Below are 24,868 nucleotides of genomic sequence, written 5' to 3'. Positions count from 1 at the left end.
TAGGCATCAGCAATAATTCTAATTCACTTTGTAAGCAATAGCATAGCACCTGCTGTGTGCCTGCTGCAGATGTGATGAGGAAACAGAATTTTTTTAAGGACATACACGACATTTCTGACATTTTCTAAATCACCTAAATAGTAATGCAAGGGTGTCCAGGGTTCGATACCCGATTGTGCTATAGGTTTTTCTCTCCTTCTTTGCTACAGTAATGTCCATTTATACAACTTACTGTAAATTACATAAGAGATGATTTTACATTTTCACTGGCAACAACCAGGAACTTTCAAAATATGATAGCTCTAAAACAGACATAGTAATATACTCCAAGATTTTTTTTGTAGAAATGAGATAAAATGCAAGGGTATTGCATGTGAAATGTTATGAAAAATTATATATTATTGAGACACATCGTGTATGTCCTTAACCCTGAGGGTAATACTGTAACTCTTAATTCAATACGTAAACTGTGGCAGTCTGCGAAATTAGCGGTAGTCCGAACGCCCGCGCGGCCAATGATTTTCCTGTCGGATTTGTAAAATCCACTTGGCAACAAGTCCGACTGGCTTGTAAAAGAAAAATACCCGTCAGAGTTTTAATTTGACAATCGGAAGTAAATAAATATTACGTGCATGCTCAAGTCATAGAATTAGAATAACTCGCCCCAAACAAAGTCATTCGTCCCATTAATTACGCATCTTCACTCGGTCTGTTCCGGATTTGTTTTGAAAATTATTCAAATTTCGCATGCGTATAATTACATATTTTTTTCGGGCAAGTGAAATTGAGTTCGGGCATGTGGATTTCCTGAAAACAGTTGCCCGAATGGCTTGTGGTTTGCAAATCTTAATATCATTGACTGTTGAGGAATACTGTAATTTTACAATTCTTCATAATGAATTGGACTATATGTTGCTTCCAATGATCATAACAAATTAATGTTGAAGTGTACGCTGCAGCTGTACAGGTATTGTGATGTCACAATGAATTTAACATTACATTTGCAGTATAATGCTAAGGTGGATCATTTCATGTTTGATTTGATATCACTGTATTGTAGCATTTGATAATCAAATTATATGTATAGGAAACATAATTTGAGAATTTACAGGTAAATGTATTCATATGAAATATCCATTCGCTGTTGACAAACTAGAAATGTTAGAAATTCTCCTGTTTTGAGACTATTTCAACCATGATGAGAACTGCAACTCATCATGAAGAGCACCAGACTTGTCCCGGCTAGCTGTATAGAGAGACTTCCTATCATGTGCTAAGGGACAGGAGGGAGTTGTAATGAATGTACAGACAAAGTTGTCGAAAGCCTGCCTTGGGAATTCTTCATGATCTTAGTACCAAGAAAGTTTATCTGTTATCAACAATATTCATAGGTGAATTAAATTTGATTGATGGGTCAATGAAAGAAAGCAGAAGTGAGCAAGCTCACATACCCCATGCTCCAACATTGCTTGACAATGCCTCACATAATGAATGGTAATGCTATGCATTACTGCAAGAACAGGACAGACGGGCTCAGAATTCTAAGTTCAATAGGGGCATAACTCCCAGAAAAAGTATTGAATCAGAATTTTTTTTGGGAATATGCACATCTACACAGTTATCTACAAAGTTTCATGAAATTCTGTTGAGAGGTCTCAGATGAGTTGCGCTGACAAAAACAGGACAGACAGGCCCGAAATTCTAACTTCAAAAGGGGCATAACTCCCAGAAAAATTATTGAATCTAAATTTTCTGGGAATATGCACATCTCCACCGGTGTGTCCTTATTAACTACAAAGTTTCACAAAATTCTGTTGAGCAGTCTCAGAGGAGTTGCGCTGACAGAAAAGGGACTGACGGATGAGGAACTGGACAAAAACATTATACCCTCTGCAACTTCGTTGCATGGGGTGTAATTACGATTGTTCAAGACAAGCAGACATATTAACTCTTCAGGTCTTGCTGGGAGGCTCATCATTTCAAAACTATCTTCCAATTACTGGTATGCACAAAAAAATCCCATAATCAGCAGCTTTTTCACACTTCTGGTATTCAGATCCCCCACAATACCATTATCTAAATCACTGTGGTATATTATCTCTGAGAAATTAGCTGACGTTGAGCATGGATACCAGTGCACCTTGAGGCTTCACTTGGGTAACTGACAAGTGAATGTTCAAAATATCTGACCAATTGATCGATATAGAAGACAAATTCACTTCTTCAATTATATTTCAACATGAGAATGGCTAGATCAATGAGGAAATATTACAGATTATTATTTCATAGAGAAACTCGGTGTCTATTGCCAACTGATATCAAATCACTATGTTATGGAACATTACAGCTTTTAATATTAACATGGTATAGGTGATAAGTGCAGGTGACTCTCGATGACCTGAAGTTCAAGGGACCTTGATAAAACTTCGAGTGATCAAGAGTTCAAGAGATCAAAGCCTGTGCTAGCCCCGGCATTCACCGTTATTCAGGTATATGGTCCAAGCGGAATTATCATACACTTGAGTGTTGGTGTGTATACATATGCTACCACCACTTCGAGAGATCGAGAGTGAAAAACAATGCCTCTCCGAAAACATATCAACAATACATACCTTTGAAGCTTTGGCTGCTTTCATGTCACGGACTTTGTTGCCCTGGGCAATAATTTTCTCATTGATGTTTACATCTCCACTGCTGTCAAATGAACTTGTTACGGGCGGGGTGGAACCAGGTTTCCAATCTTTTCCTGTCATAGTTTTGTATTCTGTCTTCAGAGCCAGAAGTACTTTCACTGCTTCATCAATTTCACTCTGAAAATTAGAATACATGTACTATCATTTTTAATAGAGACATTCAAACATTGTGAAATATATGAATTGTTTTAATATCCATTTACAATCTACACAGGTGCACTCATCGTCAGAACCCATGGGTTTTTCTTTCAATCCCTGAGAACAAATTCACCTCAACTTCCACAGGAAATTGAAAACACTATTTTAAGAGTATTAGAAAAATGGTCCACTGAAATTCATACCGAGATCCAGAAACTGAAGTGTTAGAACAAATCACTACTGAGGTTGATATGCACCAAATAACTGATCTCCTTGCAATAATTTCAACCTGCCACTTTAATTTGATGCATCCCATTGAACAACTTTATCTGGTCACAAACAATCCGAATGACGTAATTCACCTATGAATACTGTTGAGAGCAGATAAACTTTCTTGGTACTAAGATCATGAAGAATTCCCAAGGCAGGCTTTCCACAACTTTGTCTGTATATTTATTACAATTCCCTCCTGTCCCTTAGCACATGATAGGAAGTCTTTCTATACAGCTAGCCAGGACAAAGTCTGGTGCTCTTTAAATTTGTTGAGTTGCAGTGAACAGTGCATTTATAAGGTTTTGTGATGCTAGGTATGTTTATAATACAGATGGTTTTCTCAACACAGTCCACCAATATACAATGCATCTCCTACATCATATCAACAATACATACCTTTGAAGCTTTGGCTGCTTTCATGTCACGGACTTTGTTGCCCTGGGCAATAATTTTCTCATTGATGATGTTTACATCTCCACTGCTCCCAGATGAACTTATTGCGGGCGGGGTGGAACCAGGTTTCCAATCTTTTCCTGTCATAGTTTTGAATTCTGTCTTCAGAGCCAAAAGTATTTTCACCGCTTCATCAATTTCACTCTGAAAATTAGAAAAAAATATAATTTTGATAAGACAGAAATGTTTGAAGATTATGAAATATATGAAATTGTGTTTTAAGAAAGGAAGGATAACTTAATCAAATAATCATTTACCTTGGGGGCTTTCTTTGTTTTGAGGTCCCTGGCCATGTTGCCCTGTTTTGTTATTCGATCATTGAGTTCTCCGGCATTTACTGAACCAGATGCTGGTGGACAAGAAACTGGATGGACAGGCTTGGTGTCCGGTTTCCAGTCAGAACCAGAACCAGATTTATATTCTGCCTTCAGAGCCTGGAGAATTTTAACTTCTGCATCTACTTGCTCCTGAATGTTGAAGAATATACATAATGATAACAGTACTTGCACTGTATATATTTTGAATAAAACTTCTTGAAATTACATGTACACATATAAGGAATTCTATTAAGAATAACAAATAATGACCTTGGGAGCTTTCTTGGACTTGAGGTCACGAACTCTTTCCCCTTGACCTCTGATCCTCTTGTCTAGATCCACCAGATCAATACCTGAGGAGGAGGGTGTATCAGGGGGAGATTTCTCAGCTGCTTTCCCTTTCTTGCTCTGTGATTTCTGAAGTTGTGAAAAAAACAAAAAATTGATATACAAATATAAAAACATCTTTTAATTGAACTGAAAGGTATAAAAGATAGTGACATGCATTTGCTGAAGTGAAATCTATTTAATGAAAGGTGAAGATAATGAACAGTGATCAATCTCATAACTCCTACAAGCAATACAAAATAGAGAGTTGGGAAAACACGGACCCCTGGATATACCAGAGGTGGGATCAGGTGCCTAGGAGGAGTAAGCATACCCTGTCGACTGGTCACACCTGCCGTGAGCCCTACATTTTGATCAGGTAAGCAGAGTTATCCGTAGTCAAAATCTGTGTGCCAAGAACGGCCTAACAATCAGTATGAAACAAGTCAGACAGCATTTGACACAATGATAGGTTGTACAGGCAAATTAAATTGTTATAATGACCATAGAATTTGTAATATGCTGACTTTAAATGAGACTGTTGAAACCTTTGCACCATCAACTTGTTAGTCAATAGCCTGCCTCGATTTAAAAACTGATCATATGCAGAACAAGCTCTTGCGGATGGTAATGGTTTGATCAGTGAGGTCAGGAAGACCAAAAGATATGAACCAGCAAACTAGTTAGTAAACATTCCAACATACATCATTTCCCAATATCATACTACATTATGATCAATTACATACTTAGCAAACTGTTGTAACAATTAATATTTCTAGTGAATGATAACATTTTTGTTACCTCTTTGCTGCTGCCATCTTCTTTGTGCTTGGACCCAGAGGTTGGCATCTCTTTTGTGTGGCCGTCTGGGATGTTCAACAGGACACAGGGACTGCTGAGACCAGTGAAAGGGCTAAACCAAAATTCAATCATAAATCCCTTTTAATATCTCTTTTAAAAAACAATTATTCATTTCAATAATCCAAAGATAAGAAGCTATTTTACATTTACTTCTGTGAAATACAAGTACATTATATGGATTACAAAGAATTGAAGCAGAGTGTCGTAGAAATGACCCCTGACCTGGTTGGGAGATACGGCTGATCGCAGATGTAATATCCTCGCCTCTGAAGCTGTATAATGTCACCTTTCTTCAAACTGGCCAAACAAGGATCACCAAACATCACCAACTCTTTCTGTAATACAAATACATCAAGATGATGCATAAGAACTTTCACTCAAAAGAATACTTTGAAACCACCAGCTTTCAAATATTTATTGATCTGCATGATATTTCTAAATGGTTTGGATTCTGCAGTTTAATGCTTTAGATCTCTATGAGCTGCTAGATATCTGACTTGTCAGTGAGTGCTAGTCTTACCTTACTGTCTCTGTTGGCATACTGTTTGAAGTCCTCCTCTTTACCAAGAACAGCTTTACTTATGATGTGGTCATACTGAACACATATGGAGGGGGTGAAGGGGGCTTTGTCTGTCTCAGCCAGCCAGGTAATCTTCTGGGTCTTCTTGTAGTCCTGGAAGTAACAATCAGGTTATAATATCTCAGGAATGAAGCCATTTTTTTCTCTCACTATTTCATCTGATGTCTACGACAGTTTATGCTCTAAAGTCACGGACTATACGCTTTGACTTTATAACTTGTGGCAGCACTTACTGTATTATCCAGCATAGTTTTGGCCTCCATGGACACAATTTTGCCATTTTTCCTGGAACCAAATAGAAAATATTAAACCTGCCACCCCTTACTGTTGAACAACTATAACAACTGATCAAATGCAAATCTCTGTGTTTTTCTTACTTGTTTATTTTAGTTATTTCCAGGTTACCCCAGTTGATAAATGTAGTCAGCTCCCCCTCCTTCAACAATTCTGCATCAGCGCCCTCTATGTACACAAGGGGAGAGTACCACACATCCTTCATTCCTACACTTTCATTCTGAAAAAGACCCATTTACCACACTTTAATCTATCAATCATTACACAAGAAGTGTTTGTGAAACATTGACTGTGACCAAGTCCATTAGTGACCTCTGACCTTGATTTAAACCTTTAGTTTGATCCTGACTTTTCAGTTTACTATGTATGACATCTCTACATTCTATCTTGTCTATCTGCTCAAAAGTTATGTCCAAGGATAAAGTGGTACAGATAGACAAACAAATGGATAGAACATTAAAACGCATCCAATCTTTATTTTCCGGGGTATAAACAGAGTATGTCTATGATGAATAATCTTTATTCTCCGGGGTATAAACAGAGTACGTCTACGATGAATAATCTTTATTCTCCGGGGTATAAACAGAGTACGTCTACGATGAATAATCTTTATTCTCCTGGGTATATCAGAGTATGTCTATGATGAATAATCTTTATTCTCCGGGGTATAAACAGAGTATGTCTACGATGAATAATCTTTATTCTCCATGGTATAAACAGAGTATGTCTATGATGAATAACACTAACTCCCTTACCTTGGGATGTCTTGGTTTTTGCATCACACCTGTAGATGCACCTTTCACATGAACTGGGACAACCTCTTCCTTAAGCAAAGCAGTGTACCTTGGTACAATTGGATCAATCACCTAAAATAAATTCATTGCTTTCATTATTCTTTATACTTTCCATTTGCAAGCAAAATATGCCTTTAAAAATATACAAGCCTTATTAATTGGATATTATTATATGAATAGATTTACAGGTTTTTTTTTATCAAGCTATATATGTTATAGATACTTTATGCTAATCATATAATTTAAATCAATCAGACTAAAAAGGATACAGCTAATTTCCTATTTATTTATCTAATACCCTATTTATCATCAAGTGACATTGCAAGCTGACTTTAGAAAGTGAATGAATTATGATGACCCCAAAGTGTGGACAGCCTGTTGGTGGAGGTTTAACACATTCAGTGATAAAAGAAAAAGACAGTCAGACAGGCAATGGAGCAGAAAGGAAGGGAGGATCACTTCAAGAATCATGTGATAAGGAGTTAAACTTCATTTTTAACATACAATCATTTTTAAAATGACTACATATAATAAACAGATTTGTTATGTTACCTCTTCCTCCACAATGCTTTTTAAAATAATACTTTTCTTGTACACATCTACTATAAAATTCAATCCTTTATAAATATACATTAGAAAATCACTGTTTTCCCCTTTGCATTGAATAGACCAGTACTTTAGTTAATATCAATGAATAATTTGTCGAGTTTGTCAGAAATTAGTATTTTATGTAGTTTATCATAGTGACAAAATTTTGGTCTGGTTTGCAACATTAGAAAAATACTGTTTAATACTGTATATATAGCTTTAAGTATTTGTAACCACAAGATATATCAAAATGGGAAATACATGTATTTGAAAAATTGCATAAATGGAACCTATGTTTATAAACCCTGATTCTCTTCATATACATATAATTTTTCCTCTGGTGTCAGTAAATTGCTTGCTACCACCACACTAACAGTACAAAGCACTGGCCTGAACAACAAAGTTTTATATTTTCAAAATGACTTACAGATCACAACATTCTATAGCCATAACCAAACCCTGCGTTCAATATGAGCTACACAGGGTTCAAACTTCAACTAAATACCTTAGGGGCCAAGTGGGCCCCTGAATAAGAAATCCTGTTAGCCCACACATATCATGAAATTGAATAACATGGGGGTTTTTTTTTTACAAGAAAAAGAAACATCAGGTCACATTGCAATTTATTTAAAAAATCAATATTTAAATTCTGTTTCCTTCGCCGTAATTCTTTTAAATATCCCTCTCATTTCCACTCTCATTTTGTCAGCCTAGCAAAAATATCGGAGTTCATGGACTTTATGATCTTCGCAGCGTCTGACTTTAACACACGTTTCTTCAGACTTTTTATGTGATTTCAAAATTTCTCAGCTTTACGATGCTGTCAAGTTTATAACTTGGGAAAGCTGTCACAACGATTGGACCTTTCGTGTCATGTTTTGTACACACAGCATGTTATCCCCATTTCGCCGTCATCGAGCCATATTCTCCCCTTCTTTCCACTTTGGTAAAAACAGGCGTTTTCTTTTTGTTTGAAGTAACCCTTGCGTTGTTAAACTTCTGGTTTAAATACATTTTGAAAGGTTTGATACCCCAGGAATGTCTCACAAAGTGACAAAACCTCAACCGGAAATTGAACTTCAATTATAATACGGCTCGGATCGGTCGGAAAGAAAAATGTTGATCGGACAATTACAGTCGCCAAGTGGGCGACAAGAACGGAAATTTTGGGTGCCCACAAGCAAAGTTTAGTCGCCAATGCGAGTGGGCGAGCGGTAATTTGGAACCCTGGCTACAGATATAATATATGTATCAGTCTAGAAACTCTGTGTTCAGTATGAGCTAGTGTACTGACACGCAGACAAATATATATGTATTAGTCTAGAAACTTACTTTCTTGTTGACTGCCCAAATCTTATCCCACTCCATCATCACCACAGACCTCGAGGACCCCTGCAGAAAGAGAGAACATCTATTGTCATCATACCCTGGTTCCATTAATGTGTCATCTCCTCTTAAAGTCTGTAACACATTACCCTTACCTGTGCCACAATGAACTGTTTCAGCCCCTCCACTGTCATTCCCCTTCTCAACACGCCCCTCACGGTGGGGAACCGGGGATCATCCCTGTAATTATACAGCACCATACAGCGAATTCTACATACATGTAGTTTCACACACACTACTCTATAAAGTTTTCCTGTCACTCCTATCAGTACTGGAGTGAGAGACAAGAGATAATGAAAACTCACCATCCATCCACAATTCCCTCATTGACAAACCAGGTGAGTCTCCTTTTGGAGAGGACAGTGTTCTGCAGGTTGAGCCTACTGTACTCGTAGATGTAAGGACGTCGTAAACCTAAAAATTCAATAATATGCTCAACTCCTTCATCTTGAAAACATTTTCTAAAACAATGAATTAGTGCCAAAATGGTCATACATTTATCTCTTATTTAAAGAATCTACAAGTTGCATTTTATTTTCCATTTACAAAATAGGGTTCAATATTAATGAATCTCTGTCCTCTTAATTCACAACTGTTACGACCTCCGATATTATAAAAGCATGCCGAAAGGGTGATGCATTTTGGATCTCTCGACGCTTTCCTGCATAAAAAGAGATTTAAGAAAAGCTCCATGGGTCACTATGCTCACACGAGTCATCTTGCTCTTTGAGGTCTAAATATAGCACCACATTGAGCCAAGACCAGCTATTGGAAATGTGTACACAACATGAAAATGCTTCCGTTTAAACTCTGAATTATGTTTTTTAAATTGTTGGTGCTGTAAAACCAGCAGGTGTGCTAAATAGTGAATAATATTCATTGGTGAGTATACGTTCAAACATGCAAAGTAAGTAGGGATGTCAATTTTACTCAGAGAGCCTAGTTGGATACTCGGAGGCTTTAGTCGAGCGATAGTCGAATACTCCGTAACAATGATTCTGGAGGATGTCAGCCTTTAATATTATGATACAACATGTTTGTAGTCCCTCCACAAAATGCAAGTTCAGTTAACACATAATGTACATTTCACTGTTTTTCAATCGTGAAATCTTTTAAAGTATGTCTAAACAGTGGGTTTCTGAGGCATGTTTACAGACCGACATCCAAATTTAAATGATTTATCTGAACATGGGCAGTTTGACTTCACATGATTTTTACTCACTGAAATGTTTAGAATTGATGAACATTACTAAAATGATACTTTTAATGAGTACTCGACTATGGAAAATTTAGTCAACGATCAGTATGACCGAGCGATTGTCGAGTACTCAAGTACTCATTGACATCCCTAGTCTTCAGTGAGATTATCTTCTATTCTATGAAGCTTCCTTTCACCTGAACCTCACCTAGTGTGTCCAGGATCCAGTAGTATTGCTCATCTCTATCATGGTACTCTGTGGTCCGAAGAGCGTGGGTCACATCCTCTACACTGTCCACTATAGGGCAAGCAAAGTCGTAAGTGGGGTACACCCTGTAACAGAAAGTTCCCAGTCACTCGAGGAAAACTTATCACAGCTGCACCATTATATATCTTGTACCATGTTAGAGATACATTGTACATTAAAAGAATAGGATCTATGATGAGTGGTCAAATACATGTAGCTTCTGGGTCACATGGACAAATTTTTAATACTGTAAATTCTTAAATATACACAAGGAATTTATTATCATACATCATACACGAAATAAAATTACTCGCTTTTAATTTTATATTGCCAAATTACATGCAAAACCTCTTGATCAAAAGAGCACTTGCAAATTTATGTTCTCGTGATCTGATGCCCATAAGTCATTTCGCGATAATAAGTACTCGTGTAAAATAAGGAATCTACAGTACTTCACAAGCTCTTGATACAGCAAAATCTGTCTAATATGACATGCAATGAAAGACAAATTTCATGTCAAATTTGACAGAATGTCATTACAGTGTAAAGAAAATGAAAAAAAAAAAAAGAAGACAATTGGGGGTGAAAATTTGGGTCAAAATGGATTACAAACAGGTTAGAAGTTTCATCAGTGTCAAAGTAATGCACAGAAACTTACTTGTATTTGGTGCCAGTCCTAATGTGATGTTCAGGCTTGCATCTATACAATGTGGGGTCCCTCATACAGCCATTGTCAGATTTCATGTCAATCTTTGCCCTCACTGCACAGGTCTGGCCTTTAGCTGTTCCTTTCTTCATTTCCTCCCACATGGCTAAATTCTTCTCCACACCTTACCAAAACAAGATGTGTTTGTGAAACACTAATGACATTGTATGGCAGCAAAATAATTCTGGTTCCAAAAGAAAGGTCTTATCACAAGGAATACACATATGAAATATGAAACCCCTAGTTGTCTCATATTTAATATCCAGCATAGCAGTGCCCTCCAGAATAAAAAACTAGGGCCAAGGATAAAGTTTTTCAAAGTAGGTTAAACTCCAAGGTGAAGGTCATGAGGTCAAACATTTTAGTATTAAAGAAAGATCTTGTCACAAGGAATACACGTAAAACAGGAAAGCCCAAACACTAAGAGTTCACAAGTTATGGCCAAGGTTAAAGTTTTTGCAGACAAACACCTTTATGTCCAAGAATCACCGATCACGGGGCATAAAAAAGAGTAATCACAGACAAACCACGACATGAATTTCAAATCATAATAATAAACACAAGCAAGTGCACTGACATGGGTATATGAAATCCCCACCAATAAATACACATTGAATCGTGATGACATGTGGGGATCCGGGTTAGAATAGGTCCTCAGTACCCCTTGCTTGTCGTAAAAGGCGACTAAATGGGGTAGTCCTTCAGATGAGACCGCAAAAACCGAGGTCCCGTGTCACAGCAAGTGTGGCACGATAAACATCCCTCACTGCTCAATGGCCATAAGCACCGAGCATAGGCCTAAATTTTGAAGCCCTTCACTGGCAATGGTGACGTCTCCATATGAGTGAAATATTCTCGAGCGGGACGTTAAACAATATTCAATCAATCAATCGAAAGTCCACTTGTTTTACACTGTTAAACAAGACATACCGTTGTTTCTGTTGACAGAGTCCTTGCGCTCTTCTCGCTCTTTCTTCATGGTTTCAGGATCTGTGTTGTCAACATAGGCTTTGCCCAACCTAATCATTTTTTCGCAATGCTTCTGAAGCAGATCAAAGTGGTCTGAGGTATAGGAGAACTTGTCGTATTTGATACCCAGCATAGCCACGTCCTCCAGAATCACCTACAATCATCAGAGGTAATAATCATCAAATCATCACATTGACACCTGCAACTTGGAACATGGTTTCCTCTTCAATATTTCTGTTATAGAAACATATCTAGTATTCAATATTAAACAAAATGTTTCCGGTCAAATAGATGACAGTTTTAAATGAACACCTGTTCAAACTCCTCATTTTCCTTAGCTGGGTTGGTGTCATCGAATCTCATAATGAGCGTTCCTTTGAACATCTCTCTGTAGTGGTAGTTCAGCAAGGCTGCCTTTGCATGACCAATATGTAAATACCTATATTAGAAAAGTGATCTGCATTAAAAATGGAATGTACTGGGTTACAAAAGTTTCTCTTTTACATGGAGAAATGATCTGGTAAAACACTGTACACACTTCAATACCTGCTCTTACATTATAATTTCAAATATTTATCATTTCAAAACGGGTTAAAAAGTTGTCCGAGATATCCTTCAGGGATGCAATGCCCACCATATTGTTCACAAATTCATGTCTTAGTTACCGTCGCCATGGTGAAGCCTAACTAAGTATTTGTGATCCCACAATTTGAAATGTGGTGCATGCAGCTAATGGGATAATACTCGGATATTCTGAAGGGCTAGTGTGCTTAACGTGTGTGAACTTACCCACTTGCTTCTGGTGGGAAACGAACAACAACTTTTCCAATCTCAGCCCCAGGTAGATCCACAAACTTCCCTTCATCCTTCTTGGCCTGTAGAAATTGTTACCAAGTTGACAATCAACTACTATAAAGACTGTTGAAATTACAATGTATTTTCACAAACTAGAGGGGGGAAATGAGATGTATCAATTGTATTTGTTTGTTTTCAAAATACAAAGTTATCTCTCTTGTACAGGTATTGGAATCGATGCCAAAATAACAAGATTCGATTGGCATAATTCTACATGTATATTACATTATGGTGTTACTTTGAAATGGTACTCACTGACTGATCCGACTTTTTATCACTTTTCTTGTTTGAACCAGTCTTGACCAAATGATTCTGTGCAATCTTGAACACCAACTGATTGCAGAGAAACTTATAATAGCGAGTGACATTGACTCCTGCATCATCAGATGCTAGCAGTGACTGGAACTTGCTACTACCTGAAAATAACATAAATAGATATGATATCATTATGGTATACTTCTCTAAAATAACAAATCTAATTTCCTGCAGCAGCTCAATATCAACTTACTCTGAAGTACTTCCCACACAGCAAAATCTGCCAAGGTCAGCGATCGGCCCACCATGTAGGTCACAGGCTCCAGAGACTTATCCAGGTAACTGAGAGCCGTGCAAAATTTAGCAGCACAGGACAGGGAGTCAGCAGCAAAGGTCATCCAATGGTCTATCTGTATATGTATATAGGACAAAGGTCATCCATTGGTTAATTCATATATGTATATAGATCAAAGGTCATCCATTGGTTAATTTATATATGTACATAGAACAAAGGTCATCCAATGGTATATCTGTCTATGTATATAGGACAAATGTCATCCAATGGTCTATTTGTATATGTATATAGGACAAAGGTCATCCAATGGTGAATCAAGACAAAGGTCATCCATCAGTCTTTTTGTACAAGTTTACAGGACAAGGGTCACTTACAGCAAGATTAATCAATAAGAGGCCCACAGGCCCCAGTGGTCACCTGAGCATCCACAGCAAAGTATTAATAAAGGCATGCATCATCAACCCAGAGGATACATTTCCCCATGTGTCCCCCCCCCTTCTTTATTAAAACAGTACAAGTAAGTAGATATGTTCCTTGAATTATTTTTTCTACTCAGCTGATCACATGCATCCACCCACTTTTGAATATGTAACTACACTGCAGATAAACTTTCAAAAATTAAAAAAAAAATCCCCAATATATAGTTATATCTTACTCAAGTTACCTAAAAAAAAATATAAAGCAATAAAATAATTTTGGAACCTGCAGGCTAGAACTTCTTCCCAAGGGGATATGACATCTAAAACATTTGTAAGCAGATTTGTACTTTCTCTAAGTAAATTTTAGTACGAATTTAGTTTAAAATCAGATTTCTGCAAAAGAAAAGAAAACAAATTTCAGCCATCATTCATTTTACCCACCCACCCCCCAAACCTCTTACCCCAGGGGCTATAAAATTGAAAACTTTTAGATAGTAATATACTGGTATTTCTTCTAAATATGCATTTAGTTTACATTTAATTTCATTCTCAGAAATGTTGTAGACAATCCATAAATATGAGATTTCACATATATCAAGAAGAGCAATTTTTAACAGTGTATAACAAACATACATGCCTTCTTGCATTCACTTCTTCTCATTTCTATCAAGTTTATGATGGATTGCAGATTTAGAGCTATTGGACAGGTATAAAATATCATATTTAGGGTTCTCTCTGGGATTTTGTCCTGAACTCATAGTTTTGAATAGCTTGAGTCCAAGAAAATTTTGATAAGCCCCATCAAATTTTGATGAATCAAGAAGTTGCATGTAAAGTGCCCATGTAGACATTAACCACGACAGTACATGCTGATTAACCATTTCTGAAAAGTATTGATTAATCAATACCCAAATTTACAATAACCCATCAAAATTATTACTGCTATTACTTAGGGTCTAGAAAAAATCTCATAGGTATAAGACACATTCTAGTAAGATTGACCTCCTGAAATATATTCATTATTGTTTACAACAGCAGTGTAATTAAACTACTGTAATGCACTTTTTGATCAATTTAGAATATGACTGATATGAATCAGCTACTTATAAACCAATTACAATATTAGAAATAAGCATTAAATGTCATTCATCAAACTGAAATTACACTCTGTGTTGCATCACTAACCCGAACAATGAGCCAAAAATAATTCAATATTGTTACTCGCAGTAATTGGAAAAACCAAGTTAACCAAACAAGTAATTAACAGCAAGAGAATCTTCAGTAGCAGGCTAGCTACCCCTCTCATTTTATCAGTTCACCAAAGAGTGATGGTATACTACACGATTTCTGTGTAAGCAATTATCAGAACTACATTGACAAGTTATTCAAATAATAGTACAAATTTTTAAAACTAAGTTTTGCTCCAGTCTGAGGACATGTCCAATCCATAGACAAATGTTTATTCTGTTCCAAATAATTATCTACGATTCAAATTCTTGCTTTACGAAAAACCCTGAGTATTTTTCCTTGTTAATGTTGCCAAAGTAAAGCCATATTTCATGTAAATGTCTGCTGAGCAGTACTTTCGGTACTTTGATTTGACTTAAAATTCCATTGTCAGATTTTATCTATATCATCTTTATGAAAACTATTTGTATGAGTTTAAACATAAAGTCAATGGCAAGATCTAAGTTTTCAAATATGTAGAAGTTTGTTTGCTCCATTTAAGAGCTTTCTGTAGTAAGGAAATATTACCATTAAGACTTCCTAAATACAGTTGAACTTTGGTATCTGGAACTCCAATATCTCAAATACCATGAACACGTCAAAATGATTTGGAAGTCCCAACCACCTATTTTAATTGAGTATTTTACCCTCAATATCTCGAATCCTTGGATATCTCAAAGTTTTTTCTTAGTCCCATATAGTTCAACGAGGTTTGACTGCATTTCAATTATATCAAAATGAATTGGATACCTGTCTAATTCTGATCTTACTGTAAAGTTTGTGCTTTTATGGTTAATCCTCAAGATATATTTACATCATTTTCTATCGAGAAACTCGCCTTCCAAGTTTTGGTAAATTTTATCCAGTGAAATATGAGGATTTCTCAGAATTTTGGCCAAGAATGGATCATATCAGCTCCAAATCCTTTAGTCATATGAAAGTATAGTATTGGTTTTATGGAGTGATCAAAAACACTCACCTCTGATGCTTCCAGAATGGTATTCCCATAGAGAGCTGAATCAGGAAACTTGTTGGCCAGAAATCGGCAAATGGTGAAGTTATTTGTTAAAGTTGTCCTGGGAATATAAAATGCAATGCTCTAAAGGCAGATGATGCAGTACTCTGTTGAATTCTTTGTGTTAATTACAGGAAAATGAAAAAGGGAAATCTCATAACTTAAAACATTTTGCTCAGTAGATTGACTTTCATTCAGACTGGTTGTAAATAACAGTTCAGATTTGTATGTTACTTTACCCCTCCACTGTTAAAGTTGTATTCTGCTCTAGTGACCACTTCACAAGCTTCTTCTGTGATAAATACTCTGCTGTCAAAAAGGCAGCTTAAAAATACAAAAAAAAATTTGTTCATGTATATATAACTTCTCATATGCTGGTATGGGATGGTTTGAGAGACATGAATTACAAATCCCACCAGGGACAACAAAAACAATACAGTATTTTTCTAACATTTTACTGCTACTTTTTTTTCTCTGAGGAGTTTGCTGGAGCCAGTAGTAATATTCAAATCTTTAAAGAAAAACATGCACACAACTGGCCAAAATCTCAATCAATTCTTCAATCAAGGTGTGTTTTTCAAGACTTTGAAAAATTTCCCAAGAAGTATTAGACAATTTTTTTCTTAAGAATACATAAACCTTTTCATGTCAGAATTGTTCATTCAATACTTCTCTTTCTGATATCAAAAAAAAATTCATGATGTCATTTTTATTTCAATCCATTTTGCACCATACCTGCAATATGATGTTTTCCATTTTTATAATCTTTTTAAAATAATTAATTTGATATTCATTGGTTGACAACCATATCATTGAAAGTACATTGGCATGCATGTTAAAACATAAAAATTGGTAAATTTGTAAACATTTGCATAAATCGTATATAAAATTATATTATGAATATATATACAAAGCATGTTCAAATAGCATTGGGAATTATTGGGTATATTAAATTGATTTAAATGAAAATAACATTATAATAAAATAAGGTATTGAAAATTTTGAAATATTGAATAGTTTGATTTGATCATCAGAAACTTTAAACTGCAATTTTTATCAAACAATTTCATTTACAGGTAGTAAAAGAATAATCATATATCCAAGCATTAGTGAGGAAATACTTTTATTTATAATGAAATTATATGGGAAAATCATTTTTGTAAGGGACATTACGGATCATTACAACCCATTCCGTTCTGGTTTTGTTTTGCAAACTAAAATGGTGAACATACAAGATACACTGTATCATGCTAGTAATATACTTCACTAGGGAAACAAATCACTAAAAATCAGTTTGTTAAATTGATGCGAAATAACTCAAATTGGAAATGTTATATGTCTTGTCTGCTGATACCGGAAAAACAACACCTACATAGTATTGCCTTATTTAATTTTTTTTTCACCTGCAAACAAAATTATCCTCATAACCATGTGATTTTCACATGTAAACAGCCTGAATGCACATTAGGAAGTAGTTTCAGCTACTAACATCAAATACTTTACAGTAATTCCTTTGTATAAAACAATTGGTTATTGAACTACAGATTTATGCATGGAAAAATTATTCATAACTATTCGTAACTGTAATAGACTAAGTTCATGAAATTAAGTTATCCAAGTGAATTCATGACATGTGACCAGTCCATGCATTTAAAAAGAAAGCCTGAAACAGACCCAGATGAAGAAGAAAAAAAAACCAGCATTACGAGAAAGCGAATGAAATTATTTTAAATAAGATAATTGAGTATGTACTTAAATTGGAATGATTGACAAAAACCTAACTACTTTACAATTTCTTTTTTTACCCGATAATACTGATTTTTTTGTTGATGACTTACAACTATTGAAAATGGCTTGTAAAACTGTGACACTTGCAGGACAAAATGACTAACAGAATTTTTTTTAAGTTTCACAAACTCTGCTATTTGTGTTGGTAGCTGAGGCTACTTCCTGAGGTACACTTCGCTGTGTATGCATTTGAGGGTAGTCTTCTGTGCAGGTAAAAAAAATTGGAAAATGCTGTGTAGCCTATATGGTTGGGTGTTGTTTTTTCAGTGTCGGCAGAAGAGACAGGCAATAGAGAACATTTCCAACTGCGTTATTTGGCGTCAATTTCACAAATTGATATTTAATGGATTTTTTTTGCCCATAAAGTAATAAATATTATAGTGAAAATAATTATCAATGTGCTACCTACAGCCCACATGTTGTTTATCAATCATTGTTTGGCATTCGCATACATCAGAGAAGCCTTTATGCTATTTAGAAAAGTGTTATACAGATTATGAGTGAGTGGGTCTTGGGGAATTCGAACGAAATGTAGACAGATTTACGAAAGTTGTTTTGTCAACACCTACCAATCATATGGACTGACACAGATCTTGAATTAATCAGACTAAGAGTTCCAACTTTGAATGAATACCTTAGGGGCCAAGTGGGCCCCTGAATAAAAAATCATTTTAACCCACATGAAATTTTAGTAGCCCACACATATGAAATTGAATAACATGATTTTTTTTTTACAAGAAGAAAGAAACATCAGGTCACATTGCAATTTATTTAAAAAATTAAAATATCAATATTCAAATTCTGTTTCTATTTCCGTAATTCTTTCAAACACTCCTCTCTCTCTCTCACATTTCTATCCTTATTTCGTCAACCTTGCAAAAATATCAGTTTATGGACATAATGATTTCCACGGCATCTGACTTTAACACAGGCTTCTTCAGACTTGAACCATATTCTCCCCATCTTTCCACTATGGTAAAACGTTTTGGAAGGTTTGATACCCTAGGAATATCTCGCCAAGTGACAAAACCTCAACCGGAAAATGAACTTTGATTATATTGGGACTCGGGATTGGTCGGAAAGAAAAATGTTGATCAGACAATTACGGTCGCCAAGTAGGCAACGAAAATGGAAATTTGGAGTGCCCACAAGCAAAGCATAGTCGCCAATGCAAGTGGGCAAGTAGTAATTTGGAACCCTGAGACTGTAGCGGTCAGACGGGTTCGATTGCCAGTGGCCAGATAGCTCTGCACATAGAGCACCTGACTGGAGATTCATGGGGCCTGGTTTCGAATCCCTGTCTGGTCTGTAGCATTTTCTCCCTTTTGGTTACAAGACTTTGAACATTTTTATCGGACTTGCCGACAGGATCAAAAGATTTCAAGAACTCTGTGATTATATGCTTAGAACTTTGCCTGATCGGACAATGCTTATAATGTCTAGTTGGGCCACTGATAAAATGTGTTGTGTTTCCGCTAACCCGACCGACCCTAAATTATAGCCCCGACCCTAGAATTTTTTTTCGATATTTAAAAAAAAAATCGTCATTAACTCGGAAATAATATATTCCCGGTTCTTGGTTTTCGTTTTAGTTAGACATTGAGATGAAGTCATTCAAACGCTTTAATGATATACAAAATTGCATGGTATTGTGTCAAGCGTTTAAACAACATTGATGATGTTTCTAACTAACAGCATGGATGATGGTTGACCCAGTGGCTACCTCCATGCGTGCTCACGCAATGATGATTTAACAATTGAAGTTAACAGACGGTCGAGAGACTCTGCCAAGTGTCATGTTTTCATAGAAGACTTTCTTTTGTTAAAATTGCCAACTCCTATGTTGTTTTTAGACGGTGGCTATTTATAGCCATGCACTGTCGTATGCTATCATTTCAGCGGGTATTACTGTGTATACACGGGGACCCTAGTTTTATATGGAGGTCATGATGCAGAGTGACAGACATGGATGTCCAGTCTGTCAAATTTGTATGCACATCCTTGGTTTCTGCTGCAGTTCTAACTGAAAACACTATGAAAAAGGCCGCAAATAAAGCAGTGAGCGCATCCGAGTTGTTGATGGCTGGTGAGAGCCGAGAGGAAAAAAAGATGTGCAGATTGTTTTTAAAATAAAAATTTATGTCCGGTAAAAAGTTTTAGCTGGAAGAGAGTTGGATTCCATTAGGATAAGTGGGATCTGCCCAGACTGTCTTCCTACCCTTGTTCCATTTAGATTGTGAAAATACATTCAGAAATGTATTAATAAACTTAAAATATGTTAATGATGTTGATATTTCGGTGATGATTCAATATATTTTTTCAAAACCATCACATTATTTTCCTGTCAAACATATCCAATAGAAGTATTCCTATGACAACCAATCTAAATGTAGAAACAATATATCTGGTACTTGTAGAGCATAGTGGCATAGAGGAGTTAACTTTTGTGTTTTATGCTAGATATGTTTCATTGAAAAATATAGTTTCTTATAAAACATCTGGAAATAATCCTCAGCCAATAACGGGTGAAATGTTATGATTGAAAGTTTCCTTGCAATGCAATTTAAGCAAAATTTTATTTTGAAAGTATAAAATTCAATAGAACATTTAACTTGTGCAGTAATTAGGGCTATACGGACCATGGATATCGGCCTGGATAGCTCAGTGGTTAGAGCACCTGACTAGAAATGCAGGGGTCCAGCCAAAGATTTTCTCCTTCCCATACTACATTTGGTGCCGTTGACCACCCCTGGTGGTGCAGGTTGGCCCTGTCAGGGGCGAAAAGAACCTGGGTTGATATTGAAAGACAATTATAATTGATCTTAAGGAGGGAGGAATGTAGTAATTAGGGCTATACGGACTGGATACCGGTCTGGATAGCTCAGTGGTTAGAGCACCTGCCTAGTAATGCAGGGGTCCCGGGTTCGATTCCCGGTCCAGCTAAAGATTTTCTCCTCCTTCCTATACTACACTTGTTAGAGTTTACAATGTTTTTGCATACTTTGAAAAAATAAAATTAAAAAAAAAAAAAAAATCTATTTCCTACCTACCTACCCTATTTTTTTCTGGAACGTTAGCGGAAACTCAATAATTTTTATCGTTGGCCTTGGTTCCATTCAAAAAATTGTCCTTGGAAATAAAGGATGTTTATATTTTCATTGGAGCCTTTTATATTAACAAAACAATACAGCACTCGTCCACATGCATAACATTTAGAACTTTTTAATTACAACTTATTTATTTATCATATCCCACACCATTCTGCAACTCGCTACAGATGATGCAACAGCGAGAAATTTACATAGCACTATAAGCATCGGTACATATGAATGCTTTGATGAATACCTGTTGGGATTTTATCCCTCTGGAAAGACACACTCAGCGCCATGTTTCTATAGGCCTATGGTTTCAATAACTTCAAATATGGATATGTAATAGGAAACGGCACAATAACACCTATCGTAGGCACTGGTAGTCTGGGTAGTCTCCCTCGTGCAGTCAAACAGGAAATGAGGTATTGCCACTTAACAGTAGAGAGCAACGCGTGACTTTCCGGATATCTGCTTCCGTGATGGGTCATCCACCTTGATTTAGGATCGTTACACCAAAATTTTATGAAATGGACATGGAGTATAATTTCACCATCGAAAGAGTCATACAAGCTCTCATATGATTTCTTTCCCGGAATTTTAAAATAGCAAATTTATATATCTAAATATCACAGCAAGAATATCTGGACGTTTTAAAAAATCTCTTATTTTGCTTTTCTTTTATCCGGGGTAAGAAAAACCAAGCATGCTCCATGATTTTAGGCGTTCACATGGACCATTTACAGACTGACATCTACACATGAGAGGAAGCGAGGTCAAATTAATGAACTATATGGGTTCATTGATGAATTCAGGTTTGGGGTGGGGTTGTCCCCTTTTTTGACAACGTTATCTTTACATGCATAGTTAGTTTATCCTTCTTAATACATTCAAAGTAATGTTTTTTAGAGTAACAGTGAATGACAAGTGTGTAAGCTTGAACTGATGACTTGAACTCCCAAGTAGTGACCCCTCCCCCCCCCCCTTTTTTTTTTTAGGATTTAGAATTTAGGGCAAAAAGCCCCCCATCTTTTCAGGGTTTCTTTTTTTTTTTTCTTTTTTTTTTATCTTGCTTTTAATGGTTGTCAAGATTTTTTTTTTTTAATTGAAGAACGATGCAAGATACGTAGGTGCCAGTCAGATTGGCAGTAGTAGTATATGTATTCTGCTGTCGCCACCACAGCAATCAGAATATCTAATCAGGCTGTTGATGCGACCGAGATACTTGGTACAGAGTGTAACCATAGATGAAAAACATGTGTGCCACTGCCTGTATTGACTTAATAAATACACAAATCCCTCGGAAACAGAACACGATATGTTAAACATTGAATCGTACAGCTACCTCTCATTAACTAATTATATCATATTCATCTAAAGTGCAAGCCACACCTGTGATTGCAGAGAGAGAGAGGTGTAATTTATTTTATTTTTCAATTCATAGGTGTAACTTTATCCATTACCATTAGCCCTAGAAATATTTTACCTACATACATCGATGTTAAATCAGGAAAACTGACCATTCTATATAAAGTCAATCAATTGAATCGCAAAACCACCAATAAGATTATTTTCTGCAGCACTTAGGCTACTTATTTGCGGTTAGGATTTTTGCAGATATTTGAAAAGGTTAATTATGTGAAACCATCAATAACTTTTATCCAAATGCATGAAATGTGGCGATCTCATACAGAATGCTACATATAATATACTCTGACGTATAGATATGGTCCGTAAAGATATGTGATTTCTTTCGTTTGAGGAACGGATTAGACAAAATTAAATTGTTTTAAGGTGTGGGATCAAAAGATCGATGTAGTATAAAAATCTAAATTTAACTAGTCAGGGGGCGGGGGTAAAAACTCCCGTGTTTCTGTCATCCAACACCGATTACACTTTAATGGGAAACGACAAGTGACTGTTAAAAACCACATAATAATATTGCATTTTAATGAACAATTGATAGTACACTTTCATTTGTGAATAAACAGTAGAAAGGGTATACAGAGTGTTATTTATACTCGTATGTTTTTAATTATTAATGGATTATAGTTTCAACATTCATCACATTTAGTTTAAAAGGGGGAGGAGGGGGGGGGGGGGGTCTTGGTGAAAACTACGTGAATTTAGTTTTTTGTCAGACATTGAAATTTTGATCTCGCCCCTAATCGGGTTACGTTGTTAAGGTTGCGCCAACCTCATGTGACTTACCAATATTGATGGTTAAAGTGGAAAAACTGTATTAATTCCCACTCAATATAGTTTAATTTATTTAGTAACCCAAGAAAGATGTTTTAATTTTTTTAAGATGTCAGACATACAAAAACGAAAGTGTAAGTCAACATCAGAAAATCACATGTTTTCATAAAAGAGAATAATAAAAATAGATAAAAACTTGTTAAAATGACAATTTTTAATGTCAACAGTTTAGAAAAACTGCTAATTCATAATATGTATAAATTTTGATTGTGAATATTGGGGAAATCATGGTACAGTAGACATTCAGTAGAGGAAATACCACAAAATACAAAAAAAAATTCACTATCAAAAGTTTACCAAGTTGTTTTATTGTTGTTGTTTTGTTTTTGTTTTTTATTTATATTATCAAGTGAACAAAATTCCTTTGAAAGATATATTTCTATGGTGCGCAAAGATTACCTAATAAATTTTTGGCAAAAACGCATGACATCACATGATGATCGATCGACCTTAAAATCAGTTTAGGACGACCCGTAGAGCTAGTAACATGTTTAAATTTTATACTAGTTATCCAATTTATATATTGTATATTGTATTATAACATTAAAGCTGCTGCGTATCGTTGCTAGTCCATTTATTAATTTAATTTAAACAATATTTCATTATGTATGAAACATAAATGGATTAGGCAGCAGGCTTGCAGCCTATTAAAGTCTTCTCCATTTATTGTGTTTTGTTGTTTTCTTACTGATCTTGTATCAGAAATGAATGACGTTTAATAAAGGAGAAATGTGGTGGACAATACCCAGTACCATGTCATGCATGAATTAGACTATTCCGAATTATGCATCCTGCACCTGTCACATTGAGTTAGTTCGGCTGACGTCTCGACTTTTATACTAGCGGGGGGGGGGGGGGGGGGGGGGGGGGGGGGGGGGGAGAAACCCAAGTTTATTTTCCATAGTTATTATTGTACACGATTCATCATTGGGTTTCTTTATCGTAACGGGGGGAAGAAACCCAAGTTTATTTTCCATAGTTATTATTGTACACGATTCATCATTGGGTTTCTTTATCAATTCATCCTTACTGAATACATTTTGATGATTTTTGTTGTCTTGTCACAGACGGTGTTTGTGTGGACAACGTTAAAACAAGGGTACCCTACAGATTCCTGATCCCAATCAGTAGCGTGTGTGCCCACCCCTGATCCCAATCAGTAGCGTGTGTGCCCACCCCTGATCCCAATCAGTAGCGTGTGTGCCCACCCCTGATCCCAATCAGCAGCGTGTGTGCCCACCCCTGGCTTCAGTCGCTGCTCTTACTCTCCTTAACATTTACCTCATCAAGGTGTTTATTGTCCGTTGAGGCATATTGTTATTGATTGATATGTATATTCTATCGTTTGGCATATCTTCTCTTCATTGTTGTAATCATCTCATGCTTGTCTATTTGAATTCTGAATTAGAACTAAAGTATTCTAAGTATTATTCCATTCCTGAGTAAGGGCCTGCATGCGTGAGTTCTCCTGCTACAACGTAAGGTTACGTCGATGGATAAGAGGAAGGACGTGTGGTCTCAAGATCTGATCCCAGTATTACTGCTGTAAGATTGCCATGGATAACCACGAGAGGTGTTTTCACGCCTTGGGATATTCCTGTCCATACCATGTTAAACCCTCCCCTGAATCTGTCGCTTTCCGTTACGCAAGCGTCATACTATTGCTCACCACGTCGTCAATAGACACATTGTCGTCCATCTGACCTGTAACGCGGGAAGCGAGACTCGTCGTCTTCTTCTTCACGTCCACGTGCCGAAACCACTGAAGTATTTTCCCACTTTGCATTGAACAACACACGTGTCCAATGGGCCAAAAGAAACCGAATAGGTGCACATGCAAGT

General features: G+C 36.2%; 1 protein-coding gene across 3 annotated transcripts in view; it reads right to left on the bottom strand.

Moving 5' to 3' along the window:
• Window positions 1-21,205, bottom strand: part of LOC125650346 (bifunctional glutamate/proline--tRNA ligase-like) — a 39,251-nt gene extending 18,046 nt beyond the window's left edge. For 2 of the 3 annotated variants that reach the window (XM_048878564.2, XM_056165891.1), the window contains exons 1-23: window positions 21,024-21,205; window positions 16,130-16,214; window positions 15,855-15,951; window positions 13,188-13,344; window positions 12,935-13,095; window positions 12,614-12,699; window positions 12,137-12,263; window positions 11,786-11,978; window positions 10,808-10,979; window positions 10,111-10,235; window positions 9,010-9,118; window positions 8,800-8,884; window positions 8,651-8,710; window positions 6,692-6,802; window positions 6,020-6,156; window positions 5,876-5,927; window positions 5,583-5,735; window positions 5,285-5,397; window positions 5,003-5,114; window positions 4,145-4,291; window positions 3,815-4,024; window positions 3,501-3,701; window positions 2,613-2,810 (exon numbers count right to left, since the gene is read on the bottom strand). In XM_048878564.2, coding sequence (XP_048734521.2) covers window positions 2,613-2,810; window positions 3,501-3,701; window positions 3,815-4,024; window positions 4,145-4,291; window positions 5,003-5,114; window positions 5,285-5,397; window positions 5,583-5,735; window positions 5,876-5,927; window positions 6,020-6,156; window positions 6,692-6,802; window positions 8,651-8,710; window positions 8,800-8,884; window positions 9,010-9,118; window positions 10,111-10,235; window positions 10,808-10,979; window positions 11,786-11,978; window positions 12,137-12,263; window positions 12,614-12,699; window positions 12,935-13,095; window positions 13,188-13,344; window positions 15,855-15,951; window positions 16,130-16,214; window positions 21,024-21,066 — 2,934 coding nt within the window. In that variant the 5' untranslated portion in view covers window positions 21,067-21,205. The remainder of the gene's footprint in view (window positions 1-2,612; window positions 2,811-3,500; window positions 3,702-3,814; window positions 4,025-4,144; window positions 4,292-5,002; window positions 5,115-5,284; window positions 5,398-5,582; window positions 5,736-5,875; window positions 5,928-6,019; window positions 6,157-6,691; window positions 6,803-8,650; window positions 8,711-8,799; window positions 8,885-9,009; window positions 9,119-10,110; window positions 10,236-10,807; window positions 10,980-11,785; window positions 11,979-12,136; window positions 12,264-12,613; window positions 12,700-12,934; window positions 13,096-13,187; window positions 13,345-15,854; window positions 15,952-16,129; window positions 16,215-21,023) is intronic. The other variant, XM_056165890.1, reaches the window with a different exon arrangement.
• Between the last annotated feature and the right edge of the window lie 3,663 nt (window positions 21,206-24,868).

This window comes from Ostrea edulis, chromosome 5, assembly GCF_947568905.1.
Source record: "Ostrea edulis chromosome 5, xbOstEdul1.1, whole genome shotgun sequence".
Classification (NCBI taxonomy): domain Eukaryota; kingdom Metazoa; phylum Mollusca; class Bivalvia; order Ostreida; family Ostreidae; genus Ostrea; species Ostrea edulis.
The sequence above is the reverse complement of the archived record's forward strand: the minus strand, read 5'-3'. Positions and strand labels throughout refer to the sequence as shown.